General features: G+C 41.1%; 1 protein-coding gene across 4 annotated transcripts; it reads left to right on the top strand.

The window, feature by feature from the left end:
- Window positions 1-17: 17 nt before the first annotated feature.
- On the top strand, window positions 18-19,569 carry CEP104 (centrosomal protein 104). 4 transcript variants are annotated; one of them, XM_056332294.1, is made up of 22 exons: window positions 18-77; window positions 806-970; window positions 1,501-1,674; window positions 1,992-2,130; window positions 2,809-2,874; window positions 3,265-3,341; window positions 3,504-3,672; window positions 3,892-4,050; window positions 4,743-4,991; window positions 5,879-6,082; window positions 6,614-6,781; window positions 7,430-7,603; window positions 9,163-9,339; window positions 9,657-9,863; window positions 10,306-10,425; window positions 11,031-11,067; window positions 11,564-11,645; window positions 12,248-12,356; window positions 12,666-12,804; window positions 13,254-13,321; window positions 14,788-14,878; window positions 17,916-19,569. In XM_056332294.1, the coding sequence occupies exons 2-22, from the start codon at window positions 858-860 to the stop codon at window positions 18,020-18,022; spliced, it is 2,829 nt and encodes a 942-aa protein (XP_056188269.1). In that variant the 5' UTR covers window positions 18-77; window positions 806-857; the 3' UTR covers window positions 18,023-19,569. The 4 variants fall into 4 exon arrangements, with proteins under 4 accessions (XP_056188269.1, XP_056188268.1, XP_056188270.1 ...); XM_056332293.1 differs by lacking the exon at window positions 18-77 and adding an exon at window positions 151-467; XM_056332295.1 differs by lacking the exon at window positions 18-77 and adding an exon at window positions 152-467 and having other exon boundaries at window positions 10,306-10,419.
- The last annotated feature ends 789 nt before the right edge of the window (window positions 19,570-20,358 follow it).

The following is a 20,358-nucleotide window of genomic DNA, read 5'->3' on the forward strand; positions in this document are numbered from 1 at the left end:
TGGGGGGGGCGGGCTGTGTGCGCATGCGCGGCGGCGGGCGGCGTTGCCATGGGACCCGGCGGCGGGGCCGCAGTGAGGCAAGTGGGGCTCGGCCCGGCCCGGCCCGGTCGCTCCCTTTCTCCTCTCCTCTCCTCTCCTCTCCCCTCCGGCCGGGCGAGTCGCCTCCGGGGCCCGGTCAGGCCGCCGCTGGGCTCTGGGCCGCCGTGCAGGCCGGCTTTATCCGTGGCCCGGCCCGGCCGTGACCCCGAGCCAGCGCCGGGAGCCTCTGGGGCCTGCGGGCTGCCGCCGAGGCCTGCTGCCGCCTCCCACGGCCAGGCGGCCGGGGCAGGACCGGGGGGCTGTCGGCAAAGGCTGAAATTAATCCTATAATATCCCTGCGGCAGCGTGGGGAGCGGGGGTCTTTGGTGCTTGTCCCGCCGGTCGTTGACCCCATCCTGTGCTGTCCCCGTGTGCGCGGCTGTTAAAAGGTGCTAAACCGACCCTGTTCTTCACTGTGCTTTTCCATTGGCTTAAGCACAGAGGGTGGTACGGGTTTCTCCTGTGCTTGTTTTGGAACTTGTGGTTTCAAGCTCCATCTTGGATTAGCAAATTTAATTGAGTTTATTGGCAAACTGCTATACAAGTTAGCTAAACTCTTCTTTCAGTAAGTAGTAATAAAACACTCCGCATACGAATGTGGTGCGGTTTACAATGCCAATATTCATTAAAGGAAATTTAGGTTTGTAGTCATTATCTACTGACCGATGGACCGCAGGATTTAGTCCTTTAACTCTAGTGTTTCAATGTTCTTTTCTTGTCCTTCCAGGGATTATCTTAAGCTTGAAACATCAACGCTTTGACTAGCTTACTTCTGCAGCATGCCACACAAGATCGGTTTTGTAGTTGTTAGTTCATCAGGAGAGGAAGATGGCTTCAGCGCAAAAGAGCTGATGGTTCATGCACCAACAGTGAATGGATGGCGATCACCCAGGTACTGCAAGTGGGAGGAATGTGCCTAGTTCTGAAGCACTGACTTGCAAATGAGTGGAAGACATACCATGCATGGTCACAGTAGTTTACAGCATCCCTGACCAAACCAGTTATAAAACCAAAAAAGTTACTTTAATCCCATGGAACCCTTGTCCTGGGGGGGGGCGGGGAGGGGAAGCATTTTGTTCCGCACCTAAAAGCATCACATTGCATTTAAATCAAGTCCTTTAAAAGACAAAAAGGGAACAGGTTTTGCTTTTCTCCGTCTTGGAGTTTGCAGCTGCTTTGGCTTAGTGTTAAAAATCTGGTCCTCTCAGCACATCCTCTAGGTACGTATGGGACACTTTAACATACACATACATGCGATAATGTGAAAAGAGTTTCTACTTTACTCTTTGGTTTCTTGTTACGAATATTTGTAACACTGACTTAAATTGTAATAACTTTGGAAAGTTTCATAATTAGATGTTACTCAAATTAGAAGTGAAGTCGTCTTTAAAAAGATGATTCAGAAATTGTGTGTGTTTTCAGACTCTGTCAGTATCCACAGGAAATTATTCTGCAGTTGGTGGAGAGATGTCGAATACGAAAGCTGCAGTTGCTTGCTCACCAGTACATGATTTCAAGCAAGATTGAGTTCTACATCAGTGAAAGCTTGCCTGAATACTTTGCTCCTTATCAGTCAGAGAGGTTTCACAGACTAGGGTAAGTCAAAAAGCTCTAAATGATTTTATTACCTTAATCAGAAAGGCTTCAGGAGGACATAATACTCATTATGCTTTGCCTGCGATGTTGATACGCTGTGCTGGAAGCAGTAAAGAGATTCCATACGTGCTTAGATCTGTAATGAAGACGTAGGTGTAAGAAGCGTGATACAGATGAACAATCTTGCCAGATGACAGCACGCATTGTTTCAGTTATGAGGCAGTTTAAAATCGTACTGAAGCACAAACCTGAGGAGCAGAAATACAGCTGTGTATTTGTGTGTTTCCTCTGCTTACTTGTTATGTTTTCTTTCTCAGTTATGTCCCTCTCTCAGACAACGAAAAGACCAATTTCAAAGCACGAGAGTTAAAATCTGTGTATATGGATGCAGTTGGCCAGTACCTGAAGCTGATTTTCCATAAAAATTATGTCAATAAATACAATGTATATGGTCAGGTAAGCTGAGTTAAGAGTCCTTACTTGCTAAGCTAGATGATGTTTCAGTAGTACAGAACAGGCATAGAAATCTGCTCCTTTGGTTTGTAGAAGCTAAAAATGTGGGTTGAAAGCTCCTGCAGTTATTTTTGGTTTCTCTTAAAACAAAAAATACCAATGAGAGGTTATAAGTGACCTGGAATCATTACCAAGTGTATGCAACTTATTCAGAACGAATGAGTCAAGTGCACTTTCCATTACTGCCTTTCATTCTGAGTTTTTGACGGCAAAGGAGACTGTGCTGAAGACAAAGTACTTCCTCTGAGAATAGCTCTGTAGTCGCTACAAAGTCACACTTAGTCTTTAGAATCTGATGTGGCATTAGGTGAAAGTGTTGTACAGCCAGCCAGATAGATACTTGATTTTTCTTTGCCTCAGTTCTGCAGTGACGCTTTTCACTTCCATCCCAGACTGGAAAAGGGAACAACTGAGGACTGTACAATGTGGTCTGTAGATCTGGTAATAAATTTTTAATGAAGCATGAAGCACGTTTAGCACTTAGTGCTTTTCTTTGCTTCCATACCACCCTGGAGACCACAGGTCCTATTTTTGTTGTTCCATTTGTTTTGTTTCAGTTTCAATAGGATATGGAAAAAGTAATGACCTTATGCATTTACGTTTTCTTTAAATCTATCCCAGGTTGCCCTAGTAGCTATAAACATTATTGGAGATCCAGCAGACTACAGTAATGACAGCAATAATACTGTAAGTGCAAAGCATCCCTTCTCTTTACTGTTGCTACACATATTTAGTTACAGGGTTCTTGGGGTAATGGAATACATCTTTCTTCTGCTAGTTTTGTGCTGTAGCAGAGCTGCCATGTGTTGATTTTTATGGGTTTGTTTAAATGTTATCTTGAAGGAAGAAAGAAGGCTCAAAACTTGAACCTAATATGCAGGTACAAAAATTAAAACAATCCATTTGAACGTTTGCCTTTTCAGCCTCTCCAAATTCTCTTGTTTCAGTATACCCCAAAACATAAGTATTGTAAGTTGCGTAGCTTATGTTGGTTGTGGCAAGTCAGAATTTCTGTCCTGAACATGCACTCGATATTGATTAATTAAGATGGTTTTGTGTTTTTTTCCCCTTACAAAGTCTTCCAGAGAGAAGCTGATAGACCATTACTTAGGAATTAAATCAGATGATCCTGCGTTAGATGGAACTTACCTCAGGTAAGGATGTTCTTTTGCATACACCCTGGCAAAACGTTTACTCGGTCAAAAGTAGTTTTCAACTTCTATACATTGTTAGTTCCCTGCTAGTGAAAAGAGAAGACGTACGCACAGCCTGGTTTATTTTGGATTTGCTGAAAGTTACTCATTTTATATCTTCAGGAAACCTGACTCCATTTCGCCTCTGGACGATTTGGCTTTTGACATGTACCAGGATCCAGAAGTTGCTCAGATCATACGTAGACTGGATGAGAAGAAGCGCGAAGCTGTCCATCATGAATACTATGATTATGCCAAGAAACTCAAGCAAGCTATTGCAGACTTGCAAAAGGTGTTGTTGAAAGACTGTTTATCTCTGAATCCGAACGGTATTCCAGTGGTCCACCAGGGACCCTAGTGTTCATGTGGAATCATAATGATTTCCAGTGTAGTTTCAAAATAGTAATTTTAAAGTCAGATAGCTTGATTTAAAAACTCGGCTGGAAATACTGAAATATATACGTATGTACAGTAATATGATTTCAAGCTAGTTTGTTATACCATCTTCTAGGTAGGGGAACTACTTGGACGGTATGAAGTAGAGAAGCGTTACGCTGTAGAGAAAGAGGATTATGATCTTGCTAAAAAGAGGAAACAGCAAATGGAAGCATACCGCCTGAAGGTGTATCAGCAGCTGGAGCTCCACGATCTTCTGGACGCCAAGCTGATGGTGGGTGCTGTTATTCCTAATTCATGAGGCATTATCGTGTGGGTATTGTAAGTAGAAATGGCAGAACAACCAAAACAAATTCAAAGAAGAATAATTGTTATGCAAGTATTTTATGACAATCATACATACATGAATTTTAAGTTCTCTGTTTGGATTGTGGATTTCCCTAACCAAAGGCTTGCATGTGGCACTTTGTGAACATGCCCAGTTCTCCATAAATGACATTACATTAAACTTTTAAGGTCTCAAGCAAATGACATTAGAATCCTGAATGTTTTGGGTAATTTCAGGGCTACCCAATGCAGATTAATAAGATACTTTCTCATATTTTGACAGGGTATAGCAGGCGTATACTGGCCTCAAGGTTAACCATACAGAATTAATGCGATAAGATGCATGTGTGCATACATGCATGCGTGCATATATATATATATAAATATATATATATATAGTTTTATCCTGTTCCCAGAATAGGAAGCTTTATAGTCTCTCCACACACGCATCCACACAGAATTACTTTCTGATTGTTTCGTAAAGCTGCATCCAGTGGAAATGGTTGAACATCTGTGAGTGAGGCCTGATACTTACTTGAACGCACCAGAACCTTGTTGATCATCAGAGTTATAACTGTAGTAACTCTGATTTTCATATATTGTTAGCCTTGGTTTACAAAATCTCCTTCCCTCTCTCAGATTCAGAAACCATCTGAATTGTCTTTGGAACGTACGGTTTTTACTGACAGTCCTCAGCGCACAAAAAGTACAAATTCACCTCCTTGTGAGCACACAGAACCACAAAAAGGAGAGCTGCGGAAAGCAGAGCCTTTGCTGGAAAAGAGGTCACCAGATCCCACCTCTGCTGAGCCCATTATTCCCCATCAATCCCCTCCTCCTCCTGTGACTCATCCCACAACCTCTGGGGGAGCGTTTCCCAAAGAAAGTGTGAGTAGTGTACTTCTCTTGCTGTGGAAATCTATTGGAGCAAATGATCTTGTATTTGATCTTCCAAAACAAGGCCTTTTGTGGATAGTCTCACAGCTTCTGTAGTATCTGAAATTGACTGTATTGCTGAGCAGTGCCCATCTAATAATTGGCATTGGTCTTTCATGAATGTCTTTGGAAGCTTTTAGAGACATTCATTGAGATGGAGGCAAAAAGGGATTATACCCGATTTATATATAGGTGAATGGGAGCAAATAGACTGATTAAATGACTCAGCGGGGGTCACACAGCCAATATAGTGGAAGCTGAATTCTGCTTGCTCTGTTAATGGCTTCATAAATCTCCTTCTTGAAGATCACGTTGGATGAATCTACAGCAGCAAGAGAATTTGTTGGAATGTGGTTGTAGAACAAAAGTCTTGGTGTCATGTCTAAAGAGAGGAAGTAATTGATGTATCTAGCTTGACCTCTAGGTTTTGCTGCTCCGGCTTTTGGCAAAGTTAAAGAAGGCTTGTGTTGACTCTGCTAGTAGTAGTATTCTCTCCTAACTGTACGTTGACTTAAAATTATTTAACAAATAAAGGTTCATTACTTGCTTGCTTCTGATCAATGGGTGATTTCTTCTGTAGATGCATGCACTTCCACAAAAGGCATCTTGTGTGGGTTTTATGGTATTCTATAGACAAGGAATAAATTTTATTCACAGGTGCTGATTCTGTTTCTTCATAATGCTATTATAGGAACTTCAATATCTGTCCTTAATTGTAAAAGTGACACTGTTTTAGTGGGGGAAGCAATGTATTGAGGTGAATCCAGGTAGTGAAGAATGATGAAAGAACTTAAAATCTGCTGTTCTAGAAATTACTTAGATGTGATCTTCTGTGTTAGGTTGAATTTTTGCCTTATGATGAGAGACCTCTTCCAGCTGCCTGCAAACAGTCTGATGAAGCAATTGCATACCTTGAGCCAGAGGTGACTGAAGAGTATATCAGCGATACTCCAAGGAGCGGCATTACTGGGGAACCAGAAACCTTAACTGAGAAGGCACTGAGGGAGGCCAGCCCCGCTATTGAAGTTTTTGGAGAAGCTTTGGTAAAGAACAGCAAAATAACACATAGATTATTTGTGATCTGTGTGGAGTTATTTGATATGCGCTTATCTACAAGGACCTACTGATATGTTTTCTACATGTTCAGACCTGCTGCTTAAAAATCTGACTTTAAAATTTGACCTTGGATATATGGGTGCCTGTTTTCAATGTTGACATGATGCTGCAGCTTTTATGATTGATTACTTGATGAGCTATTAAGCAGGTAGTATCCAGTAGACTGTTTTTGAGTATGAACCCTGCCACAATACCCATAACTTGCCACTGTCTTTTGTAGGGAGAGAAGCCATTACTTTGCCTGAAATGGTTCCTATACCCTGAGCTGTTAATCCATTTTTCTCATAATTTTTCAAAAATAAGTACTGTTAATAAAAGCCACGTTCCTGTAGGAAACACCTGGGGATTTCATGCTTAAGTTCATATGTTTGTTTGAGGCTGTTTCTAGATATAAATGTTGAATAAATATTGAAATATCAGTATTGACCTTTTAAGAGATAATCTCGCTCTGTGTTCAGGTTTCAGGAGCATATTCCAAAACTTGGTCGTATCGAGAAGATGCGTTACTAGCAGTATATAAGAAGCTGATGGAAATGTCGGTAAACACTCCAAAGGATGATTTAAAAAACATGCTGAGGGCTGCCATTTTTCTTGTAAGGAGAGCCATCGAAGACATAGTGTCTTCCGTAAGTTGTGATATGTTTGATAAGGAACGCAGCCAAAATTGTAGAACCACATGATTAAGATACTTCGAACAAATAGTTTGCAAAACAACTGTGGAGTAAATTTTAAAACAAAAACAAACAAACAAAAAAAAACCAAAACAAAAAAACCCACAACTGGAATGTCAGCTTTTAGTTAGGCTCAAGGACTGAGCAATGTCTGGCATTCAGTAGTGTGGAAAATACTGTCCTGGGCTGAGTAATGAGCTTGAGAAACAGCTGCTGATGCAGTAAATGTGTAGTGTGGTTGAGATTATTTTTTTTCAAGTTGAAATACAGCAAGGAAGTAACTTCTAGTTTCCAGCTTGAGAGTACAGTTAGCCTAAGGGGACTTGGGCTTCAAATAAGCGTTAAACAAGAAGAAAAGAAAAAAAAAAAATCAAGAACTGTGTTACTCTTTATAAAATACCAGTTCTGAAGCCTTTCACCTAAGCCCTCGCAACATGTTTTCTGGAAAAGAGATATCTGAAGTAGCTTCTACTAAGAATGCTACCGTAATTCTAGATTCCTGTTGCTGCTGTTCTTTAGAACTACAGAAGAGATTTCACAATATTGTCTGAAAACAGAGATCTGTGTGATATTTGTGTTGTTTCTTTTTTCTTTTTAACTTAGGTTTTTCAAGCTGCCCTGAAACTTCTAAAAATGATCATTACCCAATATATACCAAAACATAAACTGGGAAAACTAGAAACTTCTCATTGTGTGGAAAAAACGCTTCCTAATTTGCTTTCTAGGACGGGAGACTCTTCTTTACGCCTTCGCCTCATGGCTTCTAACTTTATTCAAGTAGGTGTTTTTCTTCAAATTACCATTTTATTTCCATGAAGAATGTCACAGAGCTTACAGGTGGGTAATAGCTAATCAGATTCCACTTGGAGACCAGGGTTTGCTGCTGTAAAGGATTACACCTTATACGGAAGGCAAAGTGGTAGAACCAAATTAGTATCTTTGCAGTGTTTTTTCTAGTCCTGTATTGTCACCTCTGTTGTGGGGGGACAGTGTGGGGAAAAAACCTGCTGCTGCAGATGCAAGGAGCGTGTGACTCTTGTGTTCTTTGCTGCAAGTAGTCTACAGAGATGAGAGCAAGAAAGTACCACACAGTCTGAGCAGTACGTTGTAATTTGATTCCATTTTTGACAGTCAACTTCTGAAAGTCAACTTGACAAAAGCATAGAAAAGATGCCCGTTTTAAAAGACACAGTCCGTTCCTTGCTTAATGCTGACAAAGAGCAGCTGTGAATAGCTGCTAGAGAATTACAGTCTCTTTTTCTAGCGGAATTTAGAAGAAAGAACAGGAGTTCTGTGTGAAAATGTGCTAGTTCAGTCCCAGGAGTGGAGTGAGTTACTGGCTCTGGGTTATTTATCCGTGCTTGCATCTGCACATGGAGGGAAAAGACTTTCTTTCACTGTAGATGTAACTAAAATTTTAGCAGCGTTATTGTGTGGTGTGGTGTGCCGCTGGAACCCAAACGTCATGGGTTTGCTTTATTACTACTACTTGATTTGTTTGCAATAGATTCTGTAATTGAATGAGAAAGCAAATAAGAAAATGGTTACTAAGGTATTTCTGTAGACAGGGCATGGCCTGGAGAGAAGGAAAATGTGTTTATGTTGTATGGCTGCTGATAGATGACATGCTGCCTGACTAAGCAGTTCTCAAGGGAAGGTGCCCCATCTTTCTAGAAATAAGTATGTCCAACAGAGAGCAGCCATTGTGGTGACAGCTGCATCTGGCCCTCGGGAAGAGGGACTGCAGGACACCATCATCTGCTGGAGCATCTGTCAGCTGACAGGAACTGGGAGGAAGGAGGGCTTTGGGTTATTAAACATACTGCTACCCGCAAAGAAATAAACACTGAGCTTTGAATAACAGCAGATTTTAGCCCTTAAGGTTCTTTGCAAAATAGAAGGAGAAATTATAAGATGGCATGTGTCTTCTGAAGCACTCTTGGAATCCATCTTGATGTGATGTCAAGACTTTGCATCCTTTGTGGCACTTCTCCCTCCTCTGCATGTAGTGCAGTGTCAGATGGAGTTACAACATTTTTCTTACAGTCCAGTTCTAGAACTCATCTGAGAACGTCTAAGATTTTTATTGATTTCTCAATAGCTTTCTCTCTGATGCCAAAAGCAAGACCAAACATCTGTATAATCTTCTCTTTAAAGTGTTTGCACTTCTGGCTGTGAAAGTAACGAATAAGCAGCTATTATAAGCTTCTTATGGAAGGCTTATTTCATTTTACTGAACTTGTTATAGGTAACTTAGAATAACTCTACTTTGCAAAGACAGTTAATTTTCCTCATTTAATGTTCCTACACGCAACTGACTCCCTGTATGTTTATAGGAAATGGCACTGTGCAGTGAAGTTAAACCTCTTCAGATTGTTCCAGTTCATCTGGTTCAACCATTAAAACCAAACTCCCCAAGACGTCTGGCAATGAGTCAAGCGGAGTTAGTGGAATACCTCTTGAAAGAAATGGGAACTGAAAACTCGGGGTTTACCATCACCAACGTCATGAAGGTAGGAGTCTGAGTTCACAACACGTCAAGTTTTTTCTGTTACTGTTTTATTGGGGTTCGTCTGTTTTGGAGTGCTTGGTGAGTTGCTGAAGAGAATTTGAGCCCCGCTTGGAGGGTGGCAGCACACAAGCTTGTGAGGAAGCAACTTGCCAATATGGGGAAAAAACAATCACTGGGTCAAGAAGTGTTTGCAAAAACCTGTCTGTATGAAAGTTTTTCCCACTGCAGTGAAATAATTGTCTTAGATGAATAAACAAGTCCTTAAAAACATGTGGGAAAAGAGACATATTATTTTTTTATGATTATTATTATTTTCAGTTTGCAACAGGCGCTTTGGAGCACAGAGTTTATGAAGTTCGCGATGCAGCATTGCGGATTATCTTTGATATGTACAGGAAGCACAAGGCTGCTGTACTGGAATATCTTCCTCCAGATGATGCAAGCATTCGCAAGACTGTTCTCTATAAAACACTCTTTGATGGATTCACTAAAATAGATGGTAAAATTTCTGAAGCTGAAATCAGGGTACGTAGTAAGACTGAAGAACATACACAGTTGCATTGCATTCAGCTGGTCAATATACTTATTTCATAGCTATATTAGACATTGAGTGACGCACATAGCAGAATATCATAAAGTGTGTTATTAACATTACTTAGTGTAAAAAAGCTGGTGTTCAGTTTATTATATATGCTGCTTCTTAGGAATAAAGCCTACAGAGATGGTATTTCTGAAATAAGACACAATCATTTTGGAAAATACACATATACTATTTTATGCTGGCTAGCCTTGGAAGCAGTAAGCACAGAAGAAATGCTATGTGTTTCTTTCAAGCAGTACAGAAGAATTTGGGGAGAGGGAGGTGTTACTGTAACAGACTGACCATTTAACTGAGCAGGATGTTTCTTGTACTCCATTGACCATTTGTTCTATGCTGATGTGTTTTATTGAAAGTATTTCTTGACAGGCACAGAGAAAGGCAGCAACAGAAAAAGCAGAGAAACAGAAGAAGGAAGAAATAAAAGTTCTGCAAGATCAGCTGGCAGCTTTAAAGGAGACAAAAGCAGAAGTTCAAGCTGGAGTTTGGGTTTGATTTTTTTTTTTTAATTCTTTTTTCCATGGGTTTCATAGGCTTAGACAACTAACGTTACTATTGTCTCATTATAAACAAAAAAACCAAAAAAAAAGATAAGTTCTCTGAAATACACTAACTGCCTTTCCTCCTCAGCAGTCTGGTTTAAAATCTGAGGCGTTGTTTTTCCTTACATAGTATAAAATTTGGATTCTTTTTTATAACAGCTTTGTCTGTCGGATGGTAAATTTGAGAGTGTTTCTACAACTCTTAAGTGTTTCTGTACCAGCTAGAGAATAGGAATTCTACTGAGCATGTCAGGGCCTTCTAGTAGCATGCTGTGCTGCACTTCCATTAAGTTTTACATCTGAACCTCAGAAAAGTAGTCAGCTACCTCAGTGCCAGGGTGTAGGACTGATTTTTCCATCCTCAGAGATTGCTGCCTCGCTACCCAAGAGGTTTGCTGTAGGACCAGAAGCACAAACATTGTAATGCATGGATTCTGCTTCTAAGCTTTTAATTCCAGAGAAAAATCAGAATATTATCTGCTCTTTCTTTCTCCCTGGCAAGCAATCACAGTCATTAAGCAAATTTCTGACTTAAATGTCTTTTTTTGATAGGAGAAAGAATGTGATTTTCAGAAGCCAAAGAATCAAGGTAGGTAATTTCAAATAGTATCAAGAAAAATAGAGACATTTCAAGATGTCTGTGAAATAGTGTAAGATGCTTAAATAGATTATTGAATTATCTTGGTTAAAAACATGCCAGAACACTTTGGAGTGGTTGAGCCTCAACCTGCTGTAGAGGTAACAATGTTCATGAAAGAAAATTTACCATCAACTAACTAGTTAATTTCTAATAAGAAATTAGCATGGCTTGGCCTGAAACCATTTTAGATTTCTCCCCAACCTGAGGTAGATCATCTACTACATATAAAAATAATCAGTTAAATATTTTATTGTAATAGATCACTGAAGTACTTGTGTCCCAGTTGCTTACGGGTATGTTGGCTTTCAGCGCTTGTTTACCAATATGGCAGTGGTGTGCTTCTGTTAGCGTTCTTTGCTGTTGAGATCCAAAGAAGCAGTATTGTTAGGCGTGCAAAAGAACTAATTAAAATGTGATCTTAGTTTTAATAGCTCTCTTTTTACAGGTTACCAGGTAAATGAAAGCCCACAGCCTGCAGCAGCAGAGATTGCAGATGATCATTCCTCTGGTGCAAATTACGTGGCTAAGTAAGTTAGAAGAGCAGCTTCTAATCACCTTAAGCACTTTATATAACCTGCAAGCTAATAACAGTAATAACGTTCTTCCAGTTGATCAAAGCTCATACCTACAGCATTGAAACAATGAAAAAAAAAAATCTCTTCTAACAGATCTGGAGTTATCACCAACTAGATGTTGATTTCTTTAAGTTCTTGGATAGTGTGACCTTGAACTTGTTTTCTGAGTAGTTGCTTGTGGGATAAGAAATTGCCACAAATGTTCAACTGCCAGTGTAAAATAAGGCAAAGATACAGTGTAGTTTCATGGTTATTGTAGGATAAGGGCATAGAGAAGGCATTTCAAAATTCTGGAGCCATGAAAGCCAGTTTCAGTGAGCTGTTCTCAGTGTTTTTGTGGAATTATGTTTTTCTATGCGAACATATGCTTTATAGCTGTCTTTACGGTAAATTACATAATGGTATCTGTACATGCCCCAACTGAAGGTCAGTGCTATGTAAGGGAAATAAGGCATGCCAAGATTTTAGCTATTTTTCAGAGTACTTCCTGACAGAAGACATGAGGTTCATTTCTCTCTCTGATGTTATTGATGTTTGTATTTTTTTTTTCCTAGCATGTGTGTGTTTTGTGGTGAAAGGGACAAATCCTTTACAGAGGAAAGATTGGATCTCCATTACTGGAAACACTGCCCTATGTTAACCAGATGTGAGCACTGCAAGCAGGTTAGGCATAAACTTTCTAGAGCTACTACAAGACATTAACTGTTGTTATTCTGGTTTTAAGGTGCTAGAAAACATTCAGTGCTAAGGTAGATTAATTCTGAACACAACTGTGTGATCTTGGATAGTGCTTTTCGAAAAGAGCAGCATTATAAATTGTATTAATAATTAGACTAAAATTTCATTTTCCCTCTCTCATTTTGGAAAGTGAGATGTAATTTCCAAAAAATGACTTAAGCATTTTTTAAAATGCTATCCTTATTTGCTCAGTACAGGTGCAAATCTTCTTGGGTGCCTCTTGCTTTATTGCAGGTGGTGGAAATAGCAGGCCTGACAGAGCACTTGTTGACTGACTGCGATAAAAAGGACAGCTTTAGGAAATGTCCGCGGTGCGCTGAGGCCCTTCCAAAAGACGAGTTGCCCAAACATATTAAGAGCAAGACTTGCAATTGTGAGTAGTTTCCAACAGAGAAGTTGAACTTAAAGGTCCAGTCAGTCAGACTTTCAAATACTGCATATCTTTGGCAAGTCAGACTGCTTTTGTGTAGATACTGCACTGTGGATTTTGAAATTTAAGTAAATCCTCAGGAGGGAAGGCTTTTGGGATAAGCGCCTGAGTTTTCCAGTACTTGAAATGTTTTGCTTCTATAAATGTATGTGGGGAGGCTGAGTGAGGAGAACAAAAAGCTTGTACCACAGCCTTGCAGATTAAGCCCTTTTGATTTTGTGTTTTGATGTAGATGATTAAACACAGGTCTTCTCTGATGGCATTTAATGACAGAGTAGGAGCTGTTTTAGCCATGGGATAGTTTTATGCTCTTTGTTCTGCAAGTTGTCCTCTTGTATTTGAAATTAGCCTGTTTTACAGTAATTCTTATGCTATTTTTCTAATCACTTCAGCTGCCAAACCAGAGGACGTGGCAAACCATTGCCCGTTGTGCCATGACAACTTTCCCCCAGGAGAGGAGGTAAGGCTGCCTTCCAGGTGGGTCTGATGCTGCTGTGTCACTGGGGCTGAATTAGTGGCCTGTCCTGACACTGGCTTATACCCAACAACTGAAGAACTTGCCTGGATTATTGCCAGGGTCCCTAATGGCCACCTCATGCTCTGGGGTCTTCTGCCCATAAAGGTGTATATGGGAACCACGAGGCTACAGGCTGTTCAGTGCAGGTCTTTCTCCTCCTGCATAGGCAGCTATACACCTTACAGCTTTCCAAATTCCCAACTACTGCTAGAATCTGTGAGTTCATTTGTCAGCCCTAGTGTTTGGAGTGACGTCACGCAGCTTAAAACCCTGCAGCGGGACTGAGCACATCCAAGAGGGCAGCCAGGATTGAGGTGCTGTGGGTTTGGGTGTAAGAAAAAATGGACATGAAGAAAGTAAGCAAGAACTGCTCTAGTTGTCTACAGAGTTGAGATGGCCTCTCTCTAATTTCTACCTGCTCTTCCCTGTAACTGCCTAATGCTATGAAATCGCTGACATGCCAGCTCCAAAATATGCTTTCAGCAGTTGAAAATATGTATTAGTATTATATAAAAAGTGATCTGTTCAGAAAATATGTAACATACCTGTTTCAGTATTTTCTATTAATCCAACGCTATATTATAAGAAGTTAGGTGTATGATTTAATTTTTGGCAAAAGACTATCCAGGAGGCAGCCAGCAACTCTATACTGCATATTAGATCCAGTTAAATGTCAATGGCTGATACACAATCTTTGTAATTTTCTTCCTTGCAATGGGCCTGTTGAGTAGTGCTTCTGATCCCAAAACCAAGCTTCTTCCAAATCCTTTGCTTTGCCCATCATGAGGAGCTCAGAAAATACTGTGACCAAGTCTGAAATGTTTGTTGAGAAATGTGTGTTGTTTGGATTTGGGTTTTTTCTTGCTTCTGCCCAAACTATTCTTGTAGGTAAGGGACTTCACTTAGCCTCTAGTTTGAAGAGGCCATCCTGTTTTCTTGTAACAGTAGCTCCTATACCTTCAGGTTGCTGAATGCTTTAATTATTGTCATAACCTTGTAGTTATATCCAGGCTTTTTCAGTTTAAAATATGTATAGATGAAAGATTTTTCCATGTTATTTGTACACTGTTTTTTCCTGATTTGAACTCAGGTGTCAATTAAGAAGATTTAAAAAACAAGACAAATGACACTTGCTTTTAATTTCTAGGATCTGTCGGGGGGGCGGGGGGGGTGGGGTTATTGTGATGTACCTTTTAAGTTATATTAAAAACAAGGATATATTGATTTGCTTCAGTTGTAAGTCATAAGGTGCTCGTGCTTTTATGAGTGAGCAGATTGAAATGCTATTGCCATAAAGTCTGTATACAACTCTCATTTTCCCAATGTTTTAAAAAGATGTATAATGACCAGATAAAAGAGTGACTAACTTTGCTGGTATTGTAGTATCACTTCTTTTTAATTGACTTTAGGCCTGGAAATCTCACTTAATCGGCAACAATGGCTGTAAAATGAATCAGCGGAGGTTTTCCACAATGAATAGAACTCTTCTGCTGCAGCCAGGTAAGATAATATTTTATGATCATAATGACTATACTTTTTACTGTGTGGCCTTTGCTTGAGAAAAGTATTTCGTCCTTTAGAGTAAGCTGGCTCTTAACTACTTGTTCAACACCTTTTTTGCATTTGTGTAACCTAACTGATATTTCTTATGCTGGTATTTTGGGGAGCAAATTCCCAAAATCATTCAGTAACAATCATTTCAAAACAAGAGCGTCAGTTCAGTTGATTGGGGAGACTGGTGTATTTGATAATTTGATCAGTTCAGGCTTTTTTTTTTCCCTGCATAATAGCGTGATCATGAATAGCATAATCAGCAGCAATACTAAATAGTTAACGTTCTGGAAAGCTCCTGAACGCTGACACACAGAACTGAGTGCCTGATTTAGCTTCTAATGTCCAATCAGTGGATGCTAATCTAATCCTAATTACAAGATGAATTGAATAGTTAGTGCTGTGTACTGCTTTTCCTTTTCAATTCAGACCCAGGAGCTAGGCAGAATTTATGATGGTGCAGCTTCTTCACCAACAAAAGAGAAATTGATGCTGATGTCAGGTGGTTTATTTTTTTAACAGTTGTCTTTGTTTATGAAGCACATGCCAAATCCTTTTATTTCCTGAGCACACAAGTTAAACAGGCTATTTTCGCTGCCTGCAGCACCAAAACTCTTTTGGCCAGTAACCCCAAAACCTTTCCTCCTTCAGACATTTTTCCAGAGTTCTTTAGTTCACTGCATGTTCAGGTTGTTGCTAGAGTTAACTTCCTCTGCCCCATACTTGCTTTGCTCATACCTGCTGTCGTGGTTTAACCCTAACTGGTAATTAAGTACCACAGAGCCACTCACTCACTCCCTGCTCACTCACTCCCCGCTCACTCAGAGAAGTGGGAAGGAGAATTGGAAAGGAATGTAAAACTCAGGGGTTGAGGTAAGAACAATTTCATAAGTAAAGCAAAAGCCGCGCACGCAAGCACAGCAGAAAAAGGGATTCATTCCCCACTCCCCACGGGCAGGCGGGTGTTCAGCCATCCCCAGGAGAGCAGGGCTCCATCACGTGTACCTGTTACTCGGGAAGACAAATGCCATAATGCCTGATGTCCCCCCCTTCCTTCTTCTTCTCCCAGTTTATATATTCAGCATGACGCCATATGGTATGGAATAGCCCTTTGGCTAGTTCAGGTCACCTGTCCTGGCTGTGTCCCCTCTCCATGTCCTGTCTCCTGTCCTGTGCCCCCCCAGCCCTCTCGCTGCCAGGGCCCAAGGAACTGAAAAGTCCTTGACTTAGTATAAGCATCACCCAGCAACAACTACAAACATCAGTGTCCTATCAACATTGTTCTTACACCAAATCCAAAATGTAGCACTGCACCAGCTACTAAGAAAAAAAATAACTCTGTCCCAGCTGAAACCAGGACAGTATCCACCCCTTACTGCATACCACTTACGTCATGCCACGCTTTCCAATGCAACCTCATTAACCCCCATCACCCTTCCTGTCCTTTGATATAATACACAGATAGCATTCCACTGGTCTGTGGACCACCCCTGTAAAAAAGTCTATAAAATGTCTACAAAAATGTCCATTGAGTTCATTTAGTCCATGAACATGACCTCTTATGGTGCTCACTCAGGAGAAGAGAGGTTGTGTGTTGTATGGGGTTATCAGGCATCAAAGCCAGCTCAGGTGGGGTCACTGCTGCACTTGCACTGCTTCTTGTAAGGCCTGTCCTCCAACGGTTCAGGTGGTTCCTGCTGTAGTAATTCCTATCACATGAAACTCAAATCATGGATTACAACAATTTAAAGGTATATCCATTACAGTCTCCACCCCTGGTCCCTTCAGACCAGCCCGTAGGGTTTAACGTTGCAATGAACTCCCCCTTGCCCCTGCTCTGGCTTGGACTTATCCACAGACTGCGGTCCCTTACAGGGGACTCCAAGTGGAGCCTCAGCTACGAGCCACAGTCTCTCCAGGGGTATCCCTGCGGCATAGGCGCGTCCACAGCCACAGTCGCTTCGAGGTGCACCTGTTCCAGCATGGCCTTATCCATGGGCCATCACCATAGACCTGCTCCAGTGTGGCCTTACCCACAGCCACAGTCCCTTCAGAAGTAAATCAGCTCCAGCGTGGCCTTATCCCCGGCCGCAGTCCCTCCAGGGATGTACCTGCTCTGTCGTGGGCTTATCCATGACCACGCATTTTGAGGTGCACCAGCATGACCTCACGCACAGCCACTGATGCTTCAAGGTGTACCTACTGCAGCACGGACTTATCCACAGCCACAGATGCTTTGAGGCATACCTTCTCCAGCGTGGACTTGTCCTTGGGCCACAGTCCCTTCAGAGGTACCTGCTGCGGCACAGACATAACCACAGCCACAGCCACTCAAGATTTACCTGCTTGGGCATGGGCTTATTCCCAGCCACAGGCGCTTTGGGGTGTCCTGCTCCCACACAGACTCGGCCACAGGTCCTTTGGCTCGAGTTCACAGTGGAGTTCCAGCCTGCCCAGTACAGCAGCGCAGAAACAGCAGCGATGCCCTGGCCGTCTGCCAGCCCACACACGTGGCCATGGCTGTTGCCAAAATGTTCCCACACGCCTGCGTTTCACAACTACTCCAAGTTCCTGGAAAGTACTGTTGAATTGTCCCTTTCAGCTGTCAGAAGTGAATGATGTTCAATGGTTTCCAGTTTTGAACTGGACCTACAATCATGTCTGTCTGCAGCTTTGCTGTTTCTATTTGCTAACGAGAATGCTAGTTAGTTTGCTGCTGCTTAGAATTTGGACACATAGAAGGAGCTTAAATCCTTTCTGGGTACAGCTAAAGCTCCAGAGCAATTTCCTAGAGATAGGAAAGAAACCCTGAGCCTTTAGTTCTACCGCTCCTGGTATGAGACACACCTCAGGCTGGATACCAGCCAACTTTTAATTCCTCGGGTCAGCCGTTCGGACTTCATATAACTTGAGAATCAAAATGGTAGATAAAATTCAAGACGGACTAGATGTGCTTGCAATAACGATCTGTATTTTCTTTTCACAGGGAAAACAGGTGGCCAGTATTTAAGGAAGTCGAGTCCTTCAGGAGCAAAAGCTCAACGCCCCTCTATAGAAAGCAAGATCCCAACTCCAAGAGGGGGGCCCAAATAAAAGCACTGGCAAAACATATTCAAAGCCATGACAGGACAAGTATTTATTCCATCATCTTAGTAACTGGGCCTACAGTTGTCAATAGTAATTTTAAAAGTATGGGCAACTCGTATCATCTTTTTCGTTTGATGACATGGGGCTGTTTGTCAATCTTGAGCAGTGCTCGCCTAGTCTGGCAACTGCAGAATGTAACTTCTGTGTTAGCTGTCTGTGCAGCACTGTGGTTTTCTAGATCGCTCACGTTAGAAACATGTTAGCAAATGAGGCTTGTTGCAGTCACGCAGGTTCCTTTGATGCAACGATGATGTGGGTATCTTCACAATACCGTTGTTCACCTGCCATGACGTGCAGCTAGCCTAAGGCGAAATGAAAAATACATGCGTGTGTAGAAGGAAAGACATGTCAGTCTCTACAAAGTGCATATCTCAGTTATCTGAAAGACCTTTATGATCCTGTATAGATGAACTCTTGAGCCAATTAATGGGTAAAATAGAATTCTGCTTTATAGAATTGTTTACTCATGTGTTTTCTAGAAAAAAAAAAAAAAAGAAAAATTGCAATGTAGATGAGGAAGGCTATGGTGTTTGTTTTTTCCACTGCAAATCCTACGGTGTAGATTTATTTGCTTCAGTTAGGACATATTTAGAAGTAGGGCCAGGAATTGGAAAGCTTTCTCAGGTGTCCGCTCCACAAGTACAATGCAGTCAGTCAAAGAATGATGCTGTTCTTTGGTGGTTAGCGTAGCCACTGTGCCGAGATCTCGTGTATTTTGATAGTAAGAAAGATACTATTTTTATGTTTACAACAGCTGTCTTTTTCTTCCATGTATTTGTCATGATAAACTTTGTCAGCTAAAATGGGACAAATTTATAGCTATTGTGAAAGCTTGCAAGTCCACTTGCGTGCTAGGCTCTAAAACTCTTGGTTCCTTCATCAGAAATGGGAAGCGTACACTCTTCTAAAACTGACTGCTATCCTTAAACACCTCAAATCAGCTGAAAGCTCTAGCTGACCCTGCAAAGAAAGGAATGGGATCAGGGTTGTTAGAAAATGTTTCTGCTCATTTTTAAAATGCTTAGAAACATTATTTTGACAGATAAATCTGCTCTCCTTTCTCGTATCAGAGAAATTAATTTTATGAGTTCAGGCATGTTAATAAGGTTGAAATTGATGTCTCATCCTTGGGTCTGTGAGGTGCTGGGAGCACAGCAAGACCTGCCTGGTGAGACGTGGCTTTGCTGCGGAAGCCTGGCCTGTACATCTATTTCAGTTTTAAGGGCAGCAGAGCAGTACCCGAAGCGCTACCGAACACCCAAGGATCGGCACCGAAAGCTCAAGGGCTGGTTGGATATTGCTGTAGGACGTGCTGTTACGTAGGAAGTACCATGAAACTGCTGTTCCGTGCTGCTCTCTCGCTGTACACCAAGTGCCTTATTAGTCCACTTGAGAAATGGATTAAGCGCAACTGCAAGAGTCCTGTTCGGTACGTGACAAGAGTATGTATTGATGAAGCTACTGTAAAAATTAAAAGTTATGCTTTAAAAATCTCACGGCTAATTCTGAAATATATCCCCAAGTAATGGCCTCTTAAAAAAAATCTTAGCGGGCCTCTGAAAAGCTTAATTAAATTTAGATCTTTTTTCCTGTTTTAGTGTACTGTGTCTCAGCTTGCTTCTAAATCCAGCTCTAATACAGAGTTTCTCTGTTAGATCTTGATTAAAATAAGCATCTGTAGACTACAGCATGTGACCATTTAATAGTTTCAATATTAATACAGAGCGTGCGAAGCTTTTGTACCCAAAGCAACAATCTTAATGTTTCTACTTGCAGCACTTGGGATAGAATTAATTGGTCCTAAATCTGTGTCCACCACAGGTATGAGACTGAGTGATTGTGCTAATACAAGTAGAAGTTTTGAGGGTTGGGTTTTTTGGCTACCACGGAGTGCATTTGTGGTGCTGTTTTGTATATACACCACTGGTTTTGTAATACGCGGTTTTTATAGTTTGTGTGCAGCCTGCCTACAAGCTTGTGAGTTTTGCAGGCAGATCAGTGTGCTTGTATTTTGAAAGTCTTTATAGAAACTGTTTCTTTAACCCTTCCTAATATATATATATCAACAAATATGCATATGTTAGGAATATACATACTATTAATAAATATGTATGTATGTTTATTGCTACTATAGTAATTCCTGTAACATGAAACTCAAATCACGTTATTTAGTGACACAGATTCCTATTTGAGAACCTGATATGCAAGCAAAATAATCATTGATTTTGCTCAGAGATTAGCATGCGCAATGGACTGTGGGCTCATCAGCTGCTGCCCAGAGT

Source organism: Falco biarmicus, chromosome 3 (genome assembly GCF_023638135.1).
Source record: "Falco biarmicus isolate bFalBia1 chromosome 3, bFalBia1.pri, whole genome shotgun sequence".
NCBI classification, from domain to species: Eukaryota; Metazoa; Chordata; class Aves; order Falconiformes; family Falconidae; genus Falco; species Falco biarmicus.

What these genes read in the sequence shown, in the direction of transcription:
- CEP104 (XM_056332294.1), top strand. Translation starts at nt 858, where the DNA reads ATGCCACACAAGATCGGTTTTGTAGTTGTTAGTTCATCAGGAGAGGAA. An exon ending in TCAGAAGCCAAAGAATCAAG is followed by an intron (nt 11,068 to 11,563) that starts GTAGGTAATTTC and finishes CTCTTTTTACAG; the next exon opens with GTTACCAGGTAAATGAAAGC. An exon ending in TAAGAGCAAGACTTGCAATT is followed by an intron (nt 12,805 to 13,253) that starts GTGAGTAGTTTC and finishes TAATCACTTCAG; the next exon opens with CTGCCAAACCAGAGGACGTG.